This window comes from Tachypleus tridentatus, chromosome 11 (assembly GCF_004210375.1).
Source record: "Tachypleus tridentatus isolate NWPU-2018 chromosome 11, ASM421037v1, whole genome shotgun sequence".
Taxonomy (NCBI): domain Eukaryota; kingdom Metazoa; phylum Arthropoda; class Merostomata; order Xiphosura; family Limulidae; genus Tachypleus; species Tachypleus tridentatus.
In genome coordinates, this window is record NC_134835.1 from 89,060,285 (window position 1) to 89,078,410 (window position 18,126).

The 18,126-nt window shown below is 33.1% G+C and overlaps 1 protein-coding gene across 5 annotated transcripts in view; it reads right to left on the reverse strand.

The window, feature by feature from the left end:
- Positions 1-11,454: 11,454 nt before the first annotated feature.
- The window catches only part of LOC143232722 (methionine aminopeptidase 1D, mitochondrial-like), a 40,298-nt gene continuing 33,626 nt past the window's right edge, over positions 11,455-18,126 (reverse strand). For 4 of the 5 annotated variants that reach the window (XM_076468470.1, XM_076468467.1, XM_076468469.1 and 1 more), the window contains one exon: positions 11,455-15,117. In XM_076468470.1, coding sequence (XP_076324585.1) covers positions 14,948-15,117 — 170 coding nt within the window. In that variant the 3' untranslated portion in view covers positions 11,455-14,947. The other variant, XM_076468471.1, reaches the window with a different exon arrangement.

The window sequence follows — 18,126 nt, forward strand, 5'->3', positions numbered from 1 at the left end:
TCAACAGGCTGATTGCGGATAAATCCGTAATTTATTGATCACTGATAAAGTGACAGGAATTGGACGAATACCAGTTTCATTCTCAAGCTATTTGAGGTATGCGTCGGTTGAACGGGAAATATGACTGGAAGACTTATCTTTCTGAGCCGATACTCTGCTCCTCGTTTTCAAAAGAAGAATTTTCTTAATTTTTTGTGCATTTTTGCCTGGGACACGTAAATGAATTTTGGCACTGATCTGTGTTTTCGTGTATGCTCACTTTTTACTAAATGCCAGTTTGCTTGTTACCATTTGCGTAAAACTTGCTAGAAGTTTCTTTTTAGATGGTTCTGAAATCCATATTGATCCATATTTCTCTTTATCAATGCCATTAAGGGCAAGAAATATCTCTATTACATTAATTACTTATTTGAGTATCCAAAATCGTTTTAATATAACGTACTCAATACTCTGTATAATTCAAGTTGTTATTCGCTTACAGGTTTATGATTGCAATTGTATACTGTTGATATATAGAAGAAAAAAAAACATTTATTGATACATTTGAATATATAATATTAGAATGCGGCATTGAATTCTCACAGAGGATACAGCGCAACTAGCTCAATATTCAAATTTATTCTAGAAACAAAGTAAACAAAACATGTAATACCAATATACAAAACAACACATTTTGACAGGAAACATTTAGTCTGTGCTGAAGATATGCTAATTACTTACTAGTTTTAATAAGTTAAAAATATTTCACTGACATGAAAATATTATGGTAATCTATAAAGTCATTTATATACTTTCTAATGAAGTAAAAATAAAATACATTATAGTGTCATGATCAGTTTTAAAATGATTGAAACTTTTTAGACAAAGCTAGTTGGAACAGGAATACCATACTATTATAAATTTCAATGTGATTTGTACAACATATTGATAAAGTCATTGCTAGATAAAAAAGGAAAAACAACATAAATAGATTGCTAAATGGTATGAATACAAAAATTTGAATAAGATTTCTTTAAAACGTAAATAAGAAATTCTACATAATTAGGTATGCTCCTATCTTAATTTAATTTTCTTTGGTACATAGTAATTTCATGCTTAAGATGAAATAAGATTGGATATAACGTATTTTCTTTCACAAATTGAATACATATATAAAAAGAAAAACAATTATATTTCCCATATCTTGTTTGTTGAAAGAGTTTCAAAATAAAAATAAATTTTCTAGTCTCTAGTGATCAAAAAATTGTTATTTCTATGAAATATATAATTCTAGAACATAAAATTATTTTTGGTTTAAATTTTTTTATTAATATTAATCTCTAATTCTGATGTACAATAAGCACAACTGGTATCTCAGTACATCTGATGCTGTTTTCACGTGTTTGTGGATCATTCAGATGTTTATATGGAAATTAAATAACCGAGCATATGCTTCACACACAAACACGACTTATAAGTGAAAGCTTTTTCCTTTTCAGAATTATTTTTATACGTAACTTCCGTACTTCAAAGCATGGACACAAATCATTTCCATGCTACTCTTTCACTGTATTTGAGCTTGCTTGTTGTGCAAAATAAGATCAACCTGTATTATATCTGGCCTAGAGGACAGAGATTCGTCGAAACTAGAGCTTTCAACTGGTCATGGCAAACGTTCTGTTGCTTGATGAAAGACGATGAAAACATTATTTTTACATGTATTCAGAAACCTAAACATTCTCAATTTTTTTTCAATGGAAGAGTACAGAAAGGTTAATAAAAGTCCTTTGTTTCCTTATTATATCTTCTGACGGTTGTAAGAGCACGTTTGAGGTGTTCTATTTAAAATTATTTACTCTAAAGTTGTTTTTTTTACTAAATGTTTTGATATAAGACAAGCATATATTCTACTAAAATCAACTTCAAGTATATATCGATTTTTATTCTATGCTTTATACAAACTCCATTTAGTATTAAAGAATTCAAAATAAATAAAACAGTAGGTGACCGTTCGTTTCAGATATCTATAGAAGTTATTCCCTCCATGAAGCGAGGGCACCTCAAGATACCTCGAATGTCCACCAAGTGTAATCAAATTTCTATCATTTTGACTGAGTTATAGAGCAAAACTAGTATAAAAATCGGTCCCCAGGTTAAAAAAGGGATTTTTTTATATTTGTGACCTTTCCGTGATCTCAATCAATAAAGTTAACCCTCCAAAAACTAATAAACTGTGAGTATACCAACTTTCGTTCAAATTCAATCAGCCGATTTTGAAAAATGTTGCTAACAAACACACACAGGGTGAAAACATAACCTTTGTCTACTTTCGGCGGTGGCCCAGCATGGCCAAGCGTGTTAAGGCGTGCGACTCGTAATCTGAGGGTCGCAGGTTCGCATCCCCGTCGCGCCAAACATGCTCGCCATTTCAGCCGTGGGGGCGTTATAATGTGACGGTCAATCCCACTATTCGTTGGTAAAAGAGGAGCTCAAGAGTTAGCGGTGGGTGGTGATGACTAGCTCCTTTCCCTCTAGTCTTACACTATTAAATTAGGGACGGCTAGCACAGATAGCCCTCGAGTAGCTTTGTGCGAAATTTAAAAAAAACAAAACTTTCGGCGGTTGAGGTAATGGGATAGGCAGTATGGGTTGAATATCTTCTAATCAATGAAAATTGACCTTATAGCACAACAAATTGGGTTTAGATACCCAATTAGGACACAGCACATGTAACTTTTGTGTTTTATAACAAAGTGGTGACTGACAAGTGAATTCTGTAATACTTTGATTTTTTATTAATTTTATCTCCAGAGTTTGATACATCAGCCACAAGCATTCGAGTGTGGCTTGAATTTACTTTTAATAATATTTAACGAATCCTTATTTCCATGTTTTGTTTCCCTGTTAGAATGGTACAAAATATTTTTAAATATGCTATTGTATCTCAAATTATTATCAAAAATGTAAAAAAAAATAATAAGGAAATAATTTTATCTCCCCTAATAGCAAAATGGTGAGTAGATATACAAGATCTTTTTTAATGAGTGCCTTTACAAAATTGAATGGTTTTAACAAGTTAGAAAACATTTCTCTATGACTTCTTGTTACACAGAATGGTTTTGTTAATTCAATTTGAAAAGATAAATATTGGTTAAGTTTTAAAACATTAATAATTAAACTAGAAATTAAATCAGTTAGACAATTATGTAATATTTCTTATTTTTGCGACTTTTTTTTTTTACCAGAAATTATATCAATTGTTCCATTTTATTTTCATGTTTTTGCGAATTATCCGGGCCTTAAGATAGGAATTTAAATAGGCTTAGGAAGCCACTATTTCATAATCAATACAAAAACTTTTATTAAACTAAATTATATTAATAATTTTATTAATATTTAAGTGTTAATAATTCTAAACAGAATTGTTTAAGCTCTTTTTGTTTCGTTACAGTATATTATTAACTTAAAGCCTGCGATCAATATGTTTATGTGAAAAGTAAAATCGTGTCATAGTACACGTGCTGAAAGTTTCTCTTATGCAGATACACCTTTACTGTAAATTAATTTATTAGAAATTATATGTAGCCATTTTAAGGAAGGCCTTAAACCTTAATACATGCAAATTAGAATGTTATTTTTATTTGTTTCGTTACAACTTAGATGGACTAATTATTCTAACGGCTCCGGGGGAATACTAATAACATAACGTTTCATATGTACGGTAAAAAGAAATATTTTCCATTTCAACGGTTAATATTTAGGCAGTTCGGTTAATTATCACTAAAAAGTTAACGATGCATAGAATATCGTGTAACATTCCACCCTAATATTTGCATACACATTAGCATTTAGCGTCATCCTGGTGAAATCCAGACTCGACTTCAACAGCGTTATATCTTTTTAGTGCTGACATCATTGAAATATTCCCACTTCCTCCACAAATCTTATTAATCGTATCTTTAGTGAAACTCGATGAACGTTCACAAATGCTTACACATTCTTTTTACAATCAAGCACAGTTCCCCTAATTAAGCTAATTAGCTTGACTCTTACTAATTTTTCTTCCTTGTCATATAAAAAAATGTAAGAATAGTAAATTAAACTTTTGTGCGCTCTCTTATACATTCAGTACTTCAAGATGAACGTTTTCGTTCCCGAATTTATTACTTTATTAATAAGTACAAGAGGAAGCTTCATGCTCTCGAGCGACCTCTCTGAAATAATTGTATGAAAATTCCTTGAGCTAGTGAATATTTATATATAATTTATAATTATATAAATAATTTGAAACTATGTTTAAATGTTAGTCAATCTTCAACTGTACGGTTCTGATTAATTTAACGTCAAGAAAGCAAATAGAAAAATTCATGAATCATACACTGGGGAAACATACTCACATGTTTCAGCCAAAGGTAACAAAGCAGCTTTAGCACTTTTACTTTCAAAAAACAGAACGTTGAAATAAAATAATGAAAACTAGGTAGGGATAGTGTGGATATTTCTAATGGTTTTTACTTGTACTTTCAGCTTAAGCCTAACGTCATTTACTTTTTACATATCTAACTTCTCACTACTAACAAGTGCACAGTTAACGTAAAAAAGCACTTTTAAAATTCATATCTATCTAAGTTCCACATATATTTTTGAATTTGCAGTTTATAAATACCCCGATCAAATGTTTTTTTATATTTATATTACTTTTTACCTTATATTAGCTCTTACCTAACACAATTTATCCTCGCTCTTAAACAGTATTCTTAATTTCTCTCTGGCCCGGCATGACTAGGTGGGTTAATGCGTTTGACTCGTAATCCGAGAGTCGCGGGTTCGAATATCTGTCACACCAAACATACTCGCCCTTTCAGCTGTGGGGGAGTTATAAAGTGACGGCCAGTCCCACTATTCGTTGGTAAAAGAGTAGTCCAAGAATTGTTGGTGGCTGGTGATGACTAGCTGCCTTCCTTCTAGTCTTACACTGCTAAATTAGGGACGGCTAGCGCACACAGCCCTCGTGTAGCTTTGCGCGAAATTCAAAAACAAACATAATTTCTCTCTATTACATATCTCTTCTTCTAGTGACTCAATAATATAGTACTACGAATTTTATAAAAAATGACCCCAAACGATTATCTCTTTGTCTAATTTTCCTTTAATTGGTTACAATTTCTAAATTGTTCCTAAATAATGAAAAATTCATCATTTTCTTGCCTGGTGTTTTTTTTTTTTTCTCATATTTTTAGTATTTGTATTTTCCTCGAATATTCATAGAATGAAGTATGTAAGGGTTATTCAACAACCTTAATAAAGTTTCTAGAGCCTCATGTAAAATTTGTTTTCTTCATCCACTTGAATTTGCCAATTTTTTAAAGATTTATCAATGTTACTGACTTATAGCAGTATGCATGAGTATCTTTTATTCATCTTCTTCATACGTACAGTTTCTAATTCATTAAAGTAACCAAACGATACTCAATTTATCAACTTGATTATTTTGAGATATTATTCAAATATCATTTCCTGGTTGCAGAAGATACACAGTCCAAGCTTTATGGTTACAGTCACCTAACTGAAAGAGAAGTAATAAAACCTAGCTTCAAATTCATAGTTGCCTGCTGTTGTCAACACCATCTAATGAATAATAATATAATATATTTTTGTTGTTGTTTTTGACAGATTGTATTTTTGTATCATAGTAAAATAGATCAGTTTACCAAAATTAAAGTGTACATATTTATGAACTTTGCTACACTGTCACCATCTAGTGATAATTCTAAAATTTGTTTTGGAATTTCGCACAAAGTTACTCGAGGGATATCTATGCTAGCTGTCCCTAATTTAGTAGTGGAAGACTAGAAGGAAGGCAGCTAGTCATCACCACCCACCGCTAACTCTTGGGCTACTCTTTTACCAACGAATAGTGAGATTGACCGTCACATTATAACTCCCCCACGGCTGGGAGGGCGAGTATGTTTAGCTCGACGCGGGCTCGAACCCGTGACCCTCGGATTACGAGTCGCACACCTTACGCGCTTGGCCATGCCAGGCGCAATTCTAAAAGAATTATAACAAGAGTTTAAATTTTATGAGCTTTTTAAAACAATATTATTGGTAAAATATATAAAAAAAAGACTCAAGGAGAATAAATATAAGATTTGATTTATTAATATTTTGTTACAAATATCATTCAATACCGTGAGGAATGTAATTGCTTTTATTCCACTCATACAAAGTATTTAACTAACAAAAACAATTTTATCTCAAATAAATAGTAGAGAAAAATAAATGTTAAGAAATAATACATTTCTCCTCAAGCCCTAACTTTCGATAAGTTTTTTTTTTTTTAACTACACACCTGTTTCGTTCTGGAAATATTTTTGTTTATTTGTTTTAATATAAAGACCCGCAATAGGACATCTGCGCACTGTTCATCACGAAGAACTGAACGCCAGATGTTAGTTTTGTAAGTTTATAAGCTTGCATCTGACCTACTGTAAAAGAGATAAAACGTACGATCATTTGAGATTTGTTTAACGGACATATAATCCTTGTGTAGAGAAAACAGCTGATTACACTATGTAGGGCCCAGCATGGCCAAGTGTGTTAATCCGATGGTCGCAGGTTCGAATCCCCATCACACCAAACATGTTCGCCCTTTCAGCCGTGGGAGCGTTATAATGTGACGGTCAAACCCACTATTCGTTGGCAAAACAGTAGCCCAAGAGTTGGCAGTGGGTGGTGATGACTAGCTGCCTTCGTTCTAGTCTTACACTGCTAAATTAAGGACGGCTAGCGCAGATAGCCCTCAAGTAGCTTTGCGCAAAATTCAAAACAAATACACTATATAACAAAATTTTTGCTTTCTCTTATCCCTGGGCAGGAAGTGTTATTTCTTAAAGTAAATGGAAAAGACCTATTTTTCTCTTCAAACTTTGCTTTTGTGACCCGGGAGCGTATAACGAAAACATGATGGGAGACTATACTTTGGGGCTGATAAGTGAAAGTGATTAACATTACAGTCACAAATCTCGAAAAAACACTACTCACTTCTAAACATTTTTGTGTAACTTTAGTATAAATACATGTAAATCTTGATTCATATGTTGTTTTATTCAGACCTTATCTAAATGAAAATGTGCAAATTTGCTCGTTTTTACATAGAAAATAAGTTAATTTCTAAATTTCATTATCCAGGTCGCAAAAGCAAAGTTTGAAGGGAATAATGGCCAATTTCTGTACTTTTATAACATAAGCAATTAAAAAATTAACACATACTAACCAGGAACAAAATTTGTGTTACATAGTGTTATCAAGCAAGAAATTAAAGTAAAAAGCACATTCTCTTTATAAACGCAAATATATTCGTGAGCAAATGAACATGCTTTAATCTCTAATTTTTTTTACATTAAATATTTCAGATCAGTTATGACTTTTTTTAATGTATTACGTCATGAATCATTTGGTTCATGTGCCAAGATTATTTCAAGGAGTGAAATCATAATAGTCTTTGAAAGATATATAATTCCAATAATAAGTGTCCCTCGCTGAAACACGTTTAGGCAATTAAAAATATTACTTTGCTCTTAGTTTTCATTTCCAGCTTAATGATAAACAAAAATATGTTCAGCGTACAAAATAAGAATTTTCTTCCACTAAGCCAAAAGAAAACTTTTGAAAAATATTCCCTTTTTTTATGCCACATAAAGAAATAATATTTTATTCAGTTGTTCGTTTATAATTTTACTCTTTGTTTTGGTTTTTAAATTGAAATGGCTTTCTGCTTACACAATCAGATTTAGTTGGTGAAACAAAAAATCTAATAATTAAAGTTATCCCAATACTTTAATCTTTTGAAGCATTTGGTACTTTGAGACAGCCGATTAGTGTGCCATCCGAGGTTCGAGACTTATGTTGTAGTACATATTCTACGCTTTCAAATGTGGGGATGTTATAACTGTCAATCTTACCAGTTGATTAAGAGGATTTGAAAGCAAGCTTTCCCTCTATACAACCAGCTCTCTTGATTGTTTAGTCTTACGTGTGTTGTTTAATTGGAAAATACCAAACTGTCCTGTAGGTATATGAGGTTTAAGTGTCCGGTTTTGTAGCTTGACTATGGATATACTACAGCAGGGCTATATCGTGTTAATTCTGAATCTACAGATATGTTTTTTTCTAATAATTATACGTGTCTACCAGTTTTAAAAGGCTCTTTACTCTTATATAAGTTCAATAAAAGTGAAAATTTTCCATTATAACGCAGTATAAATTAAGTATATGAAAAAATGGCAACCTGAAACTAAAGAGCTAACGAAATGTTCGGTTAACACAAAGACCTCTTGAGGACGATATTTACATACTGTATTCAAAGTTATCAAACCATGAGAACCTCGCAGAATTAAATAATCAATAATGATAAATTAAACAGGCATGTGAAGCATGAAAACATTTTTTTGCCACACTACAAAAATTTCTACAATTTGTTTCCTATCGGGTAAATCTAACACAATTTCTAAGCTCATGTTGGAACAATATCAGTTTCCTCCAAAATTTATCTTCATAGTGATTGATTTTTAAAATAAACTGTAAAATAATCGATAAAAAATTGTTCAATTTTCCTTTACCTTCGTACAGTTTTCAAACACATATAGCCATGTTTCAAGTAAATAGAAACTTAAAATGATAAGTTAGCTCAATCAAAATAGAAATGATTTCTTCTACGTTAAAATATGCATATGAAAAATTTTACCCCTTCTTTACCAAGAAGAAGGGGTGTATACCCATAAACTATCAACTAGAAACCTAATTTCCTTTTGTTAAACCTTTTTACGATTAGTTTAACAGGGTATTTAACTCGTAAAAGTACAGTAATAATAATAATAAAAAACTGTTGAACGTATGAGAAACTGGTTGATTTGAAAAATGTGTATAAAATTTTGTAGACTACAAGAAACGCCGCCTTACGAATGGTTGTTTGTGCTAACAATTGCAAAACATGGTATTTATACCTTGTTGAAAAACTGAGAAAAAAACGAACATTTTCTTAAAAAGGATTATTTTTCTGGAAAGTACTACTCGAGAAAACTGTTCGAATTGTGCTCTTTATTCACACAAAATTCGTATCTGGGGCTATCTGCTGAGCCCACCCAGGGATTTTTTGGGAATTTCGCACAAAGCTACTCGAGGGCTATCTGTATTAGCCATCCCTAATTTAGCAGTGTAAGACTAGAGGGAAGGCAGCTAGTCATCACCACCCACCGCCAACTCTTGGGCTACTCTTTTACCAACGAATAGTGGGATTGACCGTCACATTATACACCCCCACGGCTGGGAGGGCGAGAATGTTTAGCGCGACGCGGGCGCGAATCCGCGACCCTCGGATTACGAGTCGCACGCCTTACGCGCTAGGCCATGCCGGGCCTTCCACCGAGGGGAATCGAACCCCTAATTTTACTGTTGTAAATACGGAGACTTACCGCTGGACTAACGGGGGGCATATTATTATTTATTCGGTCACATAGGTAGATGGTGACGACATTGCTTCATTATAGTAATATTTAAAATCTTTGAGGTTTTGTTTGGTCTGTTTGAATTTCGCGCAAAGCTATTTGCCCCTAATTTATCAAAGATCTACAGTGAAAGGAGCTAGTCATCAGAGAACATTTTGTAAATCCCTGATTTAGAATAATTTCAGTAGATTTTGATAAATGAAGTTCAGTACAACTTCTAAAAATATAAGCACGAAATATTAATGAAAATATAACATGATTAATTTTATCTGTATTATAGTATGGTGTTACTATATTGGACATTTTATCATTCCTTATTATATTTACTTTTCTTTGTAGAAACGGCATTTATATGATAATTACTAGGAACAAACATCATCTCGAAATGCATCATGCATCTACTTCAACACTACATTTTTGGAAGTTATTGTGCCGTTAGTTCTATAATTAATTATTTCTTATGTATGATGCTGTTTCCCCTTTTCAAGCATGACAATACTATTGTGCCAATTTGTTTTTGTTTCGTTATCAATGTAGTAATCAACTGACAAATCTCCGCACCAGTAGTTTCAGCTGGTATCAATCGAAATCTTCGAGTATGTTCTTCCTTCCTCCAACCTGGATCCACGGTTTTGCTTAGTCGCAACACTTAAACCATCACAATCACAAATACATCTAGAACATTTAAAGCACGTTTCATTGCGAAATTGGTTTAGTTTACATTTACAAGTTTACTTCTCCAATGTTGGCTCTTATGATTTCGGGTTTGATCCAGTGATCTAAACTTCGAAAATAGTACCAAACGTCTCTTTTTTTTCTGTATAATTCAAATTACTCGAATATTTCCGGAATGTTTTCTCGTTTTCTAGCTGCGGCTCAAGGAATGATTCCGAGGTTCTGGTTCAAGTACAAACTTTTAGCTCACAGCTCCGTGATCTCGTGACCAATTTGAGTTTTAATCACAGTTTTGGACTCGGGAGGCCAAGCCCTTTCGTTTGATACATTTTAACACGCCCAAGGTCTCATAGATTAATTTACTCTCATTCTGCCTAACAGAATTTCATGTGTCGCGGATGATGAGAATTCCCTCATTTCTCTTATCCACATCAACATGTTAGCTGGTTCCTACAACAGGTATTAATGTAAAAAACAAACAAACCCATAAACCAACGTGCATTTCTTAGCGCCAAAATCTTAATGATTCTGTGTCAAAGTTGGTCTCGTAACCCTCATTTACATTTCTCTGATTTTTCTTTACGGTTTTCGACTGGTTTGAAACCTCTTGTAAATATTTGGACATAAACGAGGTCTAGAGCTCAATATATCGGATTATGATGATATTTTACAGGGAATGTCTCGCACTTTTTAGATTGATAGCTTATCGCACTGTTCTTTACGAGTATTTGATTATCATGACAAGTGCTTTTGAGACGTTGCCTTACGTATAATTTGCTAATCAAAATTAAAGAACTGTGTTGACCCATGTATCTTTGAAATGACTAATTTTGTTTACCTTTACGTTAAGCTATTGTTGAAACTTCCAAATCTGTGGTATTTGATTAATTTTTCATATTGTATTTAGTACTCTCGATGATACGTTTAAATTTATAAAAATATACATGCACACACTGCATAACATTGATTTTCTGTTCAAAAGTTTTCTCTTTTTCTTTGCTACTGCCTGCTACCTTTTGTAATTTCTCTGATGTTGTCAAAATCATTTTCTTTTCATGTAAGGCTACAATAACAATACTATTCTTGACACATACCCCCAACACAGCTTCACGAAAGTAAGTGACTTGTATAACCATCACATCAAGTATTTACAACTATTTCCCAAATACTTGTAAATCCAGATATTGACATTACAAGATGGAATTGTACTTCTTTCCCTTAACAAGGCCTTAACCCTGCAGCTTAACTATAAATATATTCTTTAAGCAGTTTTCCAACTCACCTCTTCAACACATTTTTTCTGAGGCAGTAGTTTATTTTCTTTTTTGTAATTTCAGATTACATTAAGAATACCTGATCTACATTCTTTTTAACATTTATATAGAGTAACTTACAAAATAAATTGCTTCAAGAAATAGTTTTAAAAATATTATTACACAAAACCATATAGAAGTATAACTCATTACATTCAATTACATGCATATTAGCACACACAGGTTACTCAAAGTTTTTAACATAAGAACTTTTAACAATTTTAATTGTCATTCAGAAATACAGTGGTACCTCGGTTCTCGAACGACTCCCTTCTCGAACAATTTGGTTTTCGAACATATTGTTTCACAAAAACATGTCTTGGTTGTCGAACATAAACTCGTTTCCCGAACCCCCGAAATAACCCGAACGACCCTTAGACTATTTTCGGCCGACGCCAAGCTTGCCCAAAACATTTTACCCGCATCTGTCGATCAGTCCACACCCCCGCTAAAATCTGCTGTGAACGTTCTCGTTTTTCTTTTTTTGTTGTTGTTTTTCTAGATATTTTCATTAACTAAGCCACCATGGGGTCAAAGAAGGATAATGAAAGCAGCAAACCAAAAGGTTTTTGAGCCACAAAAGAGGTGAAAAAAGATCTCATAGCGAAGTATGAGAGTGGTGTTTGTGTGTCTGACCTTGCTACATAGTTTGGTATGATGAAGTCTACAGTCTGCACCATACTGAAAAATAAAGAGGTCATCAAAGGGGCTGATGTTGCAAAAGGAGTGACAGTGCTTACGAAACAAAGATCACAAACAATGGAAGAGGTAGAAAAACTGTTGAGTTGGGTAAACGAAAAACAGTTAGCTGATGACAGCATTTCTGAGTCCATTTGTGAGAAAGCAAAGCAATTGCATACTGACCTCCTGAAAAACACCCCTGGAATGAGTGCTGATGCAAGTGATGCCTTTAAGGCTAGTAGGGGGTGGTTTGAAAAATTTAGGAAGAGAAGTGACATACATGGGGAGGGTGCCAGTTCTAACAAAGATGCTGCTGATAAATTTGTTAGGGAATTTAAGGACTATGTAGAAGCTGAGGGTTTTATTCCCCAACAAGTGTTCAACTATGATGAGACAGGCCTCTTTGGGAAAAAAAATGCCAAAAAGGACCTAAATCACCAAGGAGAAGAAGTCACTGCTTGGATACAAGCCAATGAAGGACAGGATAACTCTATTGTTATGTAGTAATGCAAGTGGGGACTTAAAACTTAAGATTTTGCTTGTGTACCATTCTGAGAACCTGAGGGTTTTCAAGAAAAATAATGTCCTGAAAAGAAAACTAAATGTCATGTGGAGGGCCAATAGTAAAGCATGGGTAACCAGGCAATTTTTTTTTATGGAGTGGGTCCATGAAGTGTTTGCCCCAAGTGTAAAGAATTACCTCACGGAAAAACAGTTGCCACTCAAGGCCCTTCTTGTGATGGACAATGCACTTGCTCACCCACCAGGCTTGGAAGACAGGTTGGTGGAGGAGTACAGTTTCATTACGGTGAAGCTCTTGCCCCCTAACACGACTCCTCTCATTCAGCCCATGGACCAGCAGGTCATATCGAACTTTAAGAAACTCTACACCAAAGCACTGTTTCAGAGGTGCTTTGAAGTGACCTCTGACACAGAGTTAACCCTCAGAGAGTTCTGGCAAAATCACTTTAATATCCTCCATTGCTTGAGGATCATAGACAAAGCCTGGAGGGAAAAGTCTTTGAGGACCATGAACTCAGCCTGGAAGAAATTATGGCCAGACTCAGTTGCAGATAGAAACTTTGAAGGCTTTGAAGCTGAGCCTGTTATCGAGGATATTGTCTCACTAGGTAAGTCTATGGGCTTGAATGTGAGTGGTGATGATGTGGAGGAGTTGGTGGAAGACCACAACACTGAGAACTCCAAGACCTTCAGAAGAAGCAGCAACGGAAGACAACTGAGGAAGTGTCTTCAGATGAGGAGGAGAGAAGGGAGGGTGTTCCCAGTTCACTAATCAAGGAAATGTGTGAAAATATTTCACACTGACAAAGCTGTAGGAAACTGCAGCATAAACCTTTTCAATGACAATGCCATGTCTTACTTCAGAAACATTTTAAAATGCAGACAGAAACAAACCTCATTAGACAAGTTTTTAGCAAGAAATAGGTCCAGTGAGTCTCAAGCAGGTTGTAGCAGTGCAAAGAGACAGAAAAGAGAAAGAACCTTAGAAGGAGAATTATCTGACGTTACCTACTCTCCACGTTCCTCACCACCTTTCACTTACGCCATCAGCTCTCCTCAGCACAGGTAAAGTGCAGTTAAATTTTCATTTATTGTTTTTTTATTGTGTTTATAGTTTTTGTGGTTGACTTTATGCATGTGAGTATTATTATACAGGTATAAATAAACAATATTTTTACTTAAAATGCTTCATAATGCATAATTTTTGGAGGTCTGTGACAGATTAATTTAATTTACAATATTTCTTATGGGAAAAATTAATTTGGTTTTCAAACAGCCTTCTGAAACAGATTAAGTTCGAGAACCGAGGTACCATTGTAATTACAATTATACTTTATATTTGTGGTATGTGTGAAAGTATATGTATAAAACTGTTAGTATATGAAAATTTATCTGGTAAAACTTTAAATATGTTTAACAGAAATTACATTTTTGTATTATTTCCCAGACCTTATTGTTTGTACATCATGTGATATTTACAAGCTTTCATAGCAACAGTTTATTGTTGTTAAAAACTAGTTTATTAATGATTAATAACTTATTCCAGTCAGAGAAAGTGCATCAAAATGATAAATACAGTGGTGGAGACAGAGGCTTGTTTAAGAGTACTAAAGATTTACACATTAAACTGCCTACTTATCTTAACAGTTTTTAACATTGTTTGATATTCTAGTATATTTGAGAAATCCGTTTGTACATGCTTGATATTTGGTTTTAAAAAAACACCTGTAATATTGAGTCATGCACTGTGTGTATCAGTAAAAGTAAACAGAATATCACTGTTTAAGGCTTTTATCCCCTGCCATTTCTGGTGTGGAAGAAACAGACAAAATGTTTGACCTAGCTTTAAGTTTGGCTATATTCTACATTAATTACGTTTCAGGGAATACCACTTCTCACCAGCATCCAAGGCCAACCTACAACAGTAATTCCAAATACTACTCAAGGTTAGGAGTGTGTTAAAAAAACAGAAAATTTTAGTACTTTTTATTCCCTGATATTAAATGATGTAAAAACAAAATATTGACAAATTTTGAATATTGTACTACTCTGTGAAACACTCAACACAGCAGTGTACTTAGCAGTTTGAAATAATCCTTACAAAACATTAATTTACAACTTACATTAAATACTTCACACATAGATGGAACTGAATCTTTTTGCTTTGGTATAGTCTAAAGATGTGAACAAGGTTTAAATCCCCGAAAGTAATCTAACTCAAAAAGTGCCTTGACATGAACAATCCTAATTCTGCTAAAGTACTAAGAAGCTTTATGTCATGTTATATTCCTTAATAGAAGAGGATGTCAAAACCTCTACACCTGTTTTCGTAACAAGAATTGTATGTTCATACTGAGCACAACGACTATTATCTAACGTAACTGCTGTCCATCCATCTTCAAGAATCACTATTTTGGGTTCTCCTTCTGATATTACTGGTTCTAAAGAAATAAAAATCAAAGACTAAGGTTTAGCAAGAACTTAAATTATACTTATAAGTTTCTTTTTAACAGACCTCTCACAAGCCAATGGGTGGCATTTTCATTGAAAAAAAACAACAACAAAACTACCCAATCTAGTTTTTCTTAATTTGAACTGGAATTATTTGGAGAATTTTAATGGCTAAAAAGATGACATTTCCCACACTCTTTTAGCAATAAAACTGCAAAAAGTGATTTGGAGGGGAAGTTGACTAAAATCCATCAGCTCATCACAAGCTTAATAGCAAAAGACAAGAAACATGCAAGTCTCCAAATGACACACAAAGGAAATCGGGTTCAGAACCACCTTGGTAGATATTGTACATCAAACAGAATACAATATTACAATAGTATGCCTGTAACTCTTTCAAAGTGTTACTGTCTGCTCATCCTAGTGTTGACTGTCATGATGCTTTGACCTTTCTGATCAAATTACAGGTGAAATTGTTCGAATCTTCTCATTTGAAAACTAAACATAAAAAGGTGATAGTAGAAGCATAAAAGGGTGGCAATTAATTAATGATGCTAAGAATGTGGCTTTATTGATATATAATGAGTTTACTTAATACAAACAAAAACTTGTCTAGAAAAGATGCATCCAAAACCACCTTCTTTGGGAATTTCTGGATTGAACTTACTATTAATATTCAATAAAGTGTTGTGTAAAGACACCCCTTGGCTCTTGAACATTTTAAAATTAATATTAATTAAAACAAATAAAAATGAGAAATATGATATTGTAAAATTGATCTTAAGGTAATTATTTTTTAAAAATTCTCATGCAAAATAAATTAATATATAGCATGGGCAGTCTCCAAATATGTAACATCAGCCAGCTCATTCATCAAAGACTTTTAATTTCAAGTCTAATCTTAATCAACTTAATCATAAAGCCTTAATGGCCAGTTTCGATGTTATATCCCTCTTTACAGAAGTTCCAACTGCTGAAGCATGCAAGATAGCCTTAGAACTCTATATCCAAGACCCTAACCCATCTATAGACATTCCCAGCAACCAATTAGCAACCCTCATAGAATTCACCACGATGAAGACAAACTTCATGTTCAACAACCACAACTATATACAAACAAATGGCCTAAGCATGGGCAACCCAGTATCACCAGTTCTAGCCAATATTTCTATGACACAAGTTGAAACACAAGCAATTAACACAGCATTACATCCACCAATATACTGGCAAAAACCAGCAACAAAATATGACATTCCAGTTAATGCCAAATTTATTCAAAAACCAGGCACAAAACTGAGGTCTATACTATGTAAAAACTACACTGACAAACATCACACCAACATTATTTATAAAATACAATGTGATAACTGCCACGACTTCTATATTGGAGAAACAAGTAGAAAAATGAAAACCAGATTTAAAGAACATAAAAAATCACCTTCACACGTTTTTGAACACTGCAAGTCAAATAAACACAACATAACCATAGAAAACACTCAAATACTAAATAAAGAAACAAACATAAACAAACGCAAAATTAAAGAAGCCTTACTTATACAACAACTTAAACCCAAAATAAACCAATATAAAGGAACGCCTTTATACCTATATTAATATAATAAAATAAATAAAATTATATATTCAAACATCTAACACCGCCCTCTACATTCCGACACTCATTACACAACCCCCTTTCAAACATGTGGTCAGCTTCCAGTCAGTTACCTCTCTCTTTCTTTGTGAACCTGACGATGACCGAAGAAGGTCGAAACGTTGTTCACTCCTCTACATAAAAAATTTTTTCAACCCTAACGAGCCGTTTTTGCATATAAAATAAGAAATTATTTATATTCAGAAATAACAGATTATGATACATTTTACTTCATGTTTACCTTTAAAAAGTTTTTATTCAAGAAGGGTAATCTTAATTAAACACTCCCTTAAATGTTGATAGTTTTTGAACCTTTAAATGACATAAAAAAATAAACTTTCTTTTCTGGTATAGCAAAACTGTAACTGGTAGTTTAGAGAATAATATAATTACAAGTCATTAGTAATAATATTCGGCATATAAGTTATATTTTATTATAACCGAAGTTTTGGAATTTAGTTAAAATTAATTGTTCAAAGTAAACAATGAAATAACTGTTTCTGCTATTAAGTGACATTAAATATTCCCTATTCCTTCAAACTGTGCTTCAAGAAGCAGTTGTATCTAAGATGTGTAAACATAGAGGTTAAGTTGGTAAATCAAATAGCATAACAACTTTAATAGTTTTAAAAATAAGTGAGAGATTTAAAGATAAACATAGTACACTCAAGAATAAGCTCAGTTGTCATAATCCTAATGTTAGGAGTATTAGAACAAAACAGAAAAGTTCTAGGATCTGGATGAAATAGAAGACTGATGTTATGGGAATTACTGAAATTTTTTGTTAGGTTTGGTTAATACTGAAAATAGGAATTATCTTAAAATTTGAGGCTATAAGTAATTTAACAGTAATAAACTATTTGACAAAGAGGTGAAGTAAATATTTATATAAGGACTGAACTACAGCTTGGTGGGACTAAAGACAAAAGTATCTGTCATGAAACTGAACCTATTAGGCATACAAGAATAGAAAGTTTTTAACCTTTATCAAGTTTTTAACAAGCAATAATTATGGAAGACTAATTTCAGTTATATTAACTGGGATTATATAGGGTCAAATATCAAGAGTGATTCAGGAGTTTTCTACATATCAAATAAACTGGGGGAATGTGGTGGTGGTAGGGGGTGTTATTGAAATATTGAAAAATTTACTGGAGAAAAAAAGAGTAACATGAAAAATAAAAGTTACTGATTGGTTTAAAAAAAAAAGGGGGGGTCAGGGAGAAATGCCAAAGTTTAAGATGATTAACTTGAGAAATAGGTTGGAAATTTACATAACTATAGGAAGCTTTAAAAAAACTTAGTAAATCCAAATGGATTAATGAGAACAGCTGGCTAATGATATTAA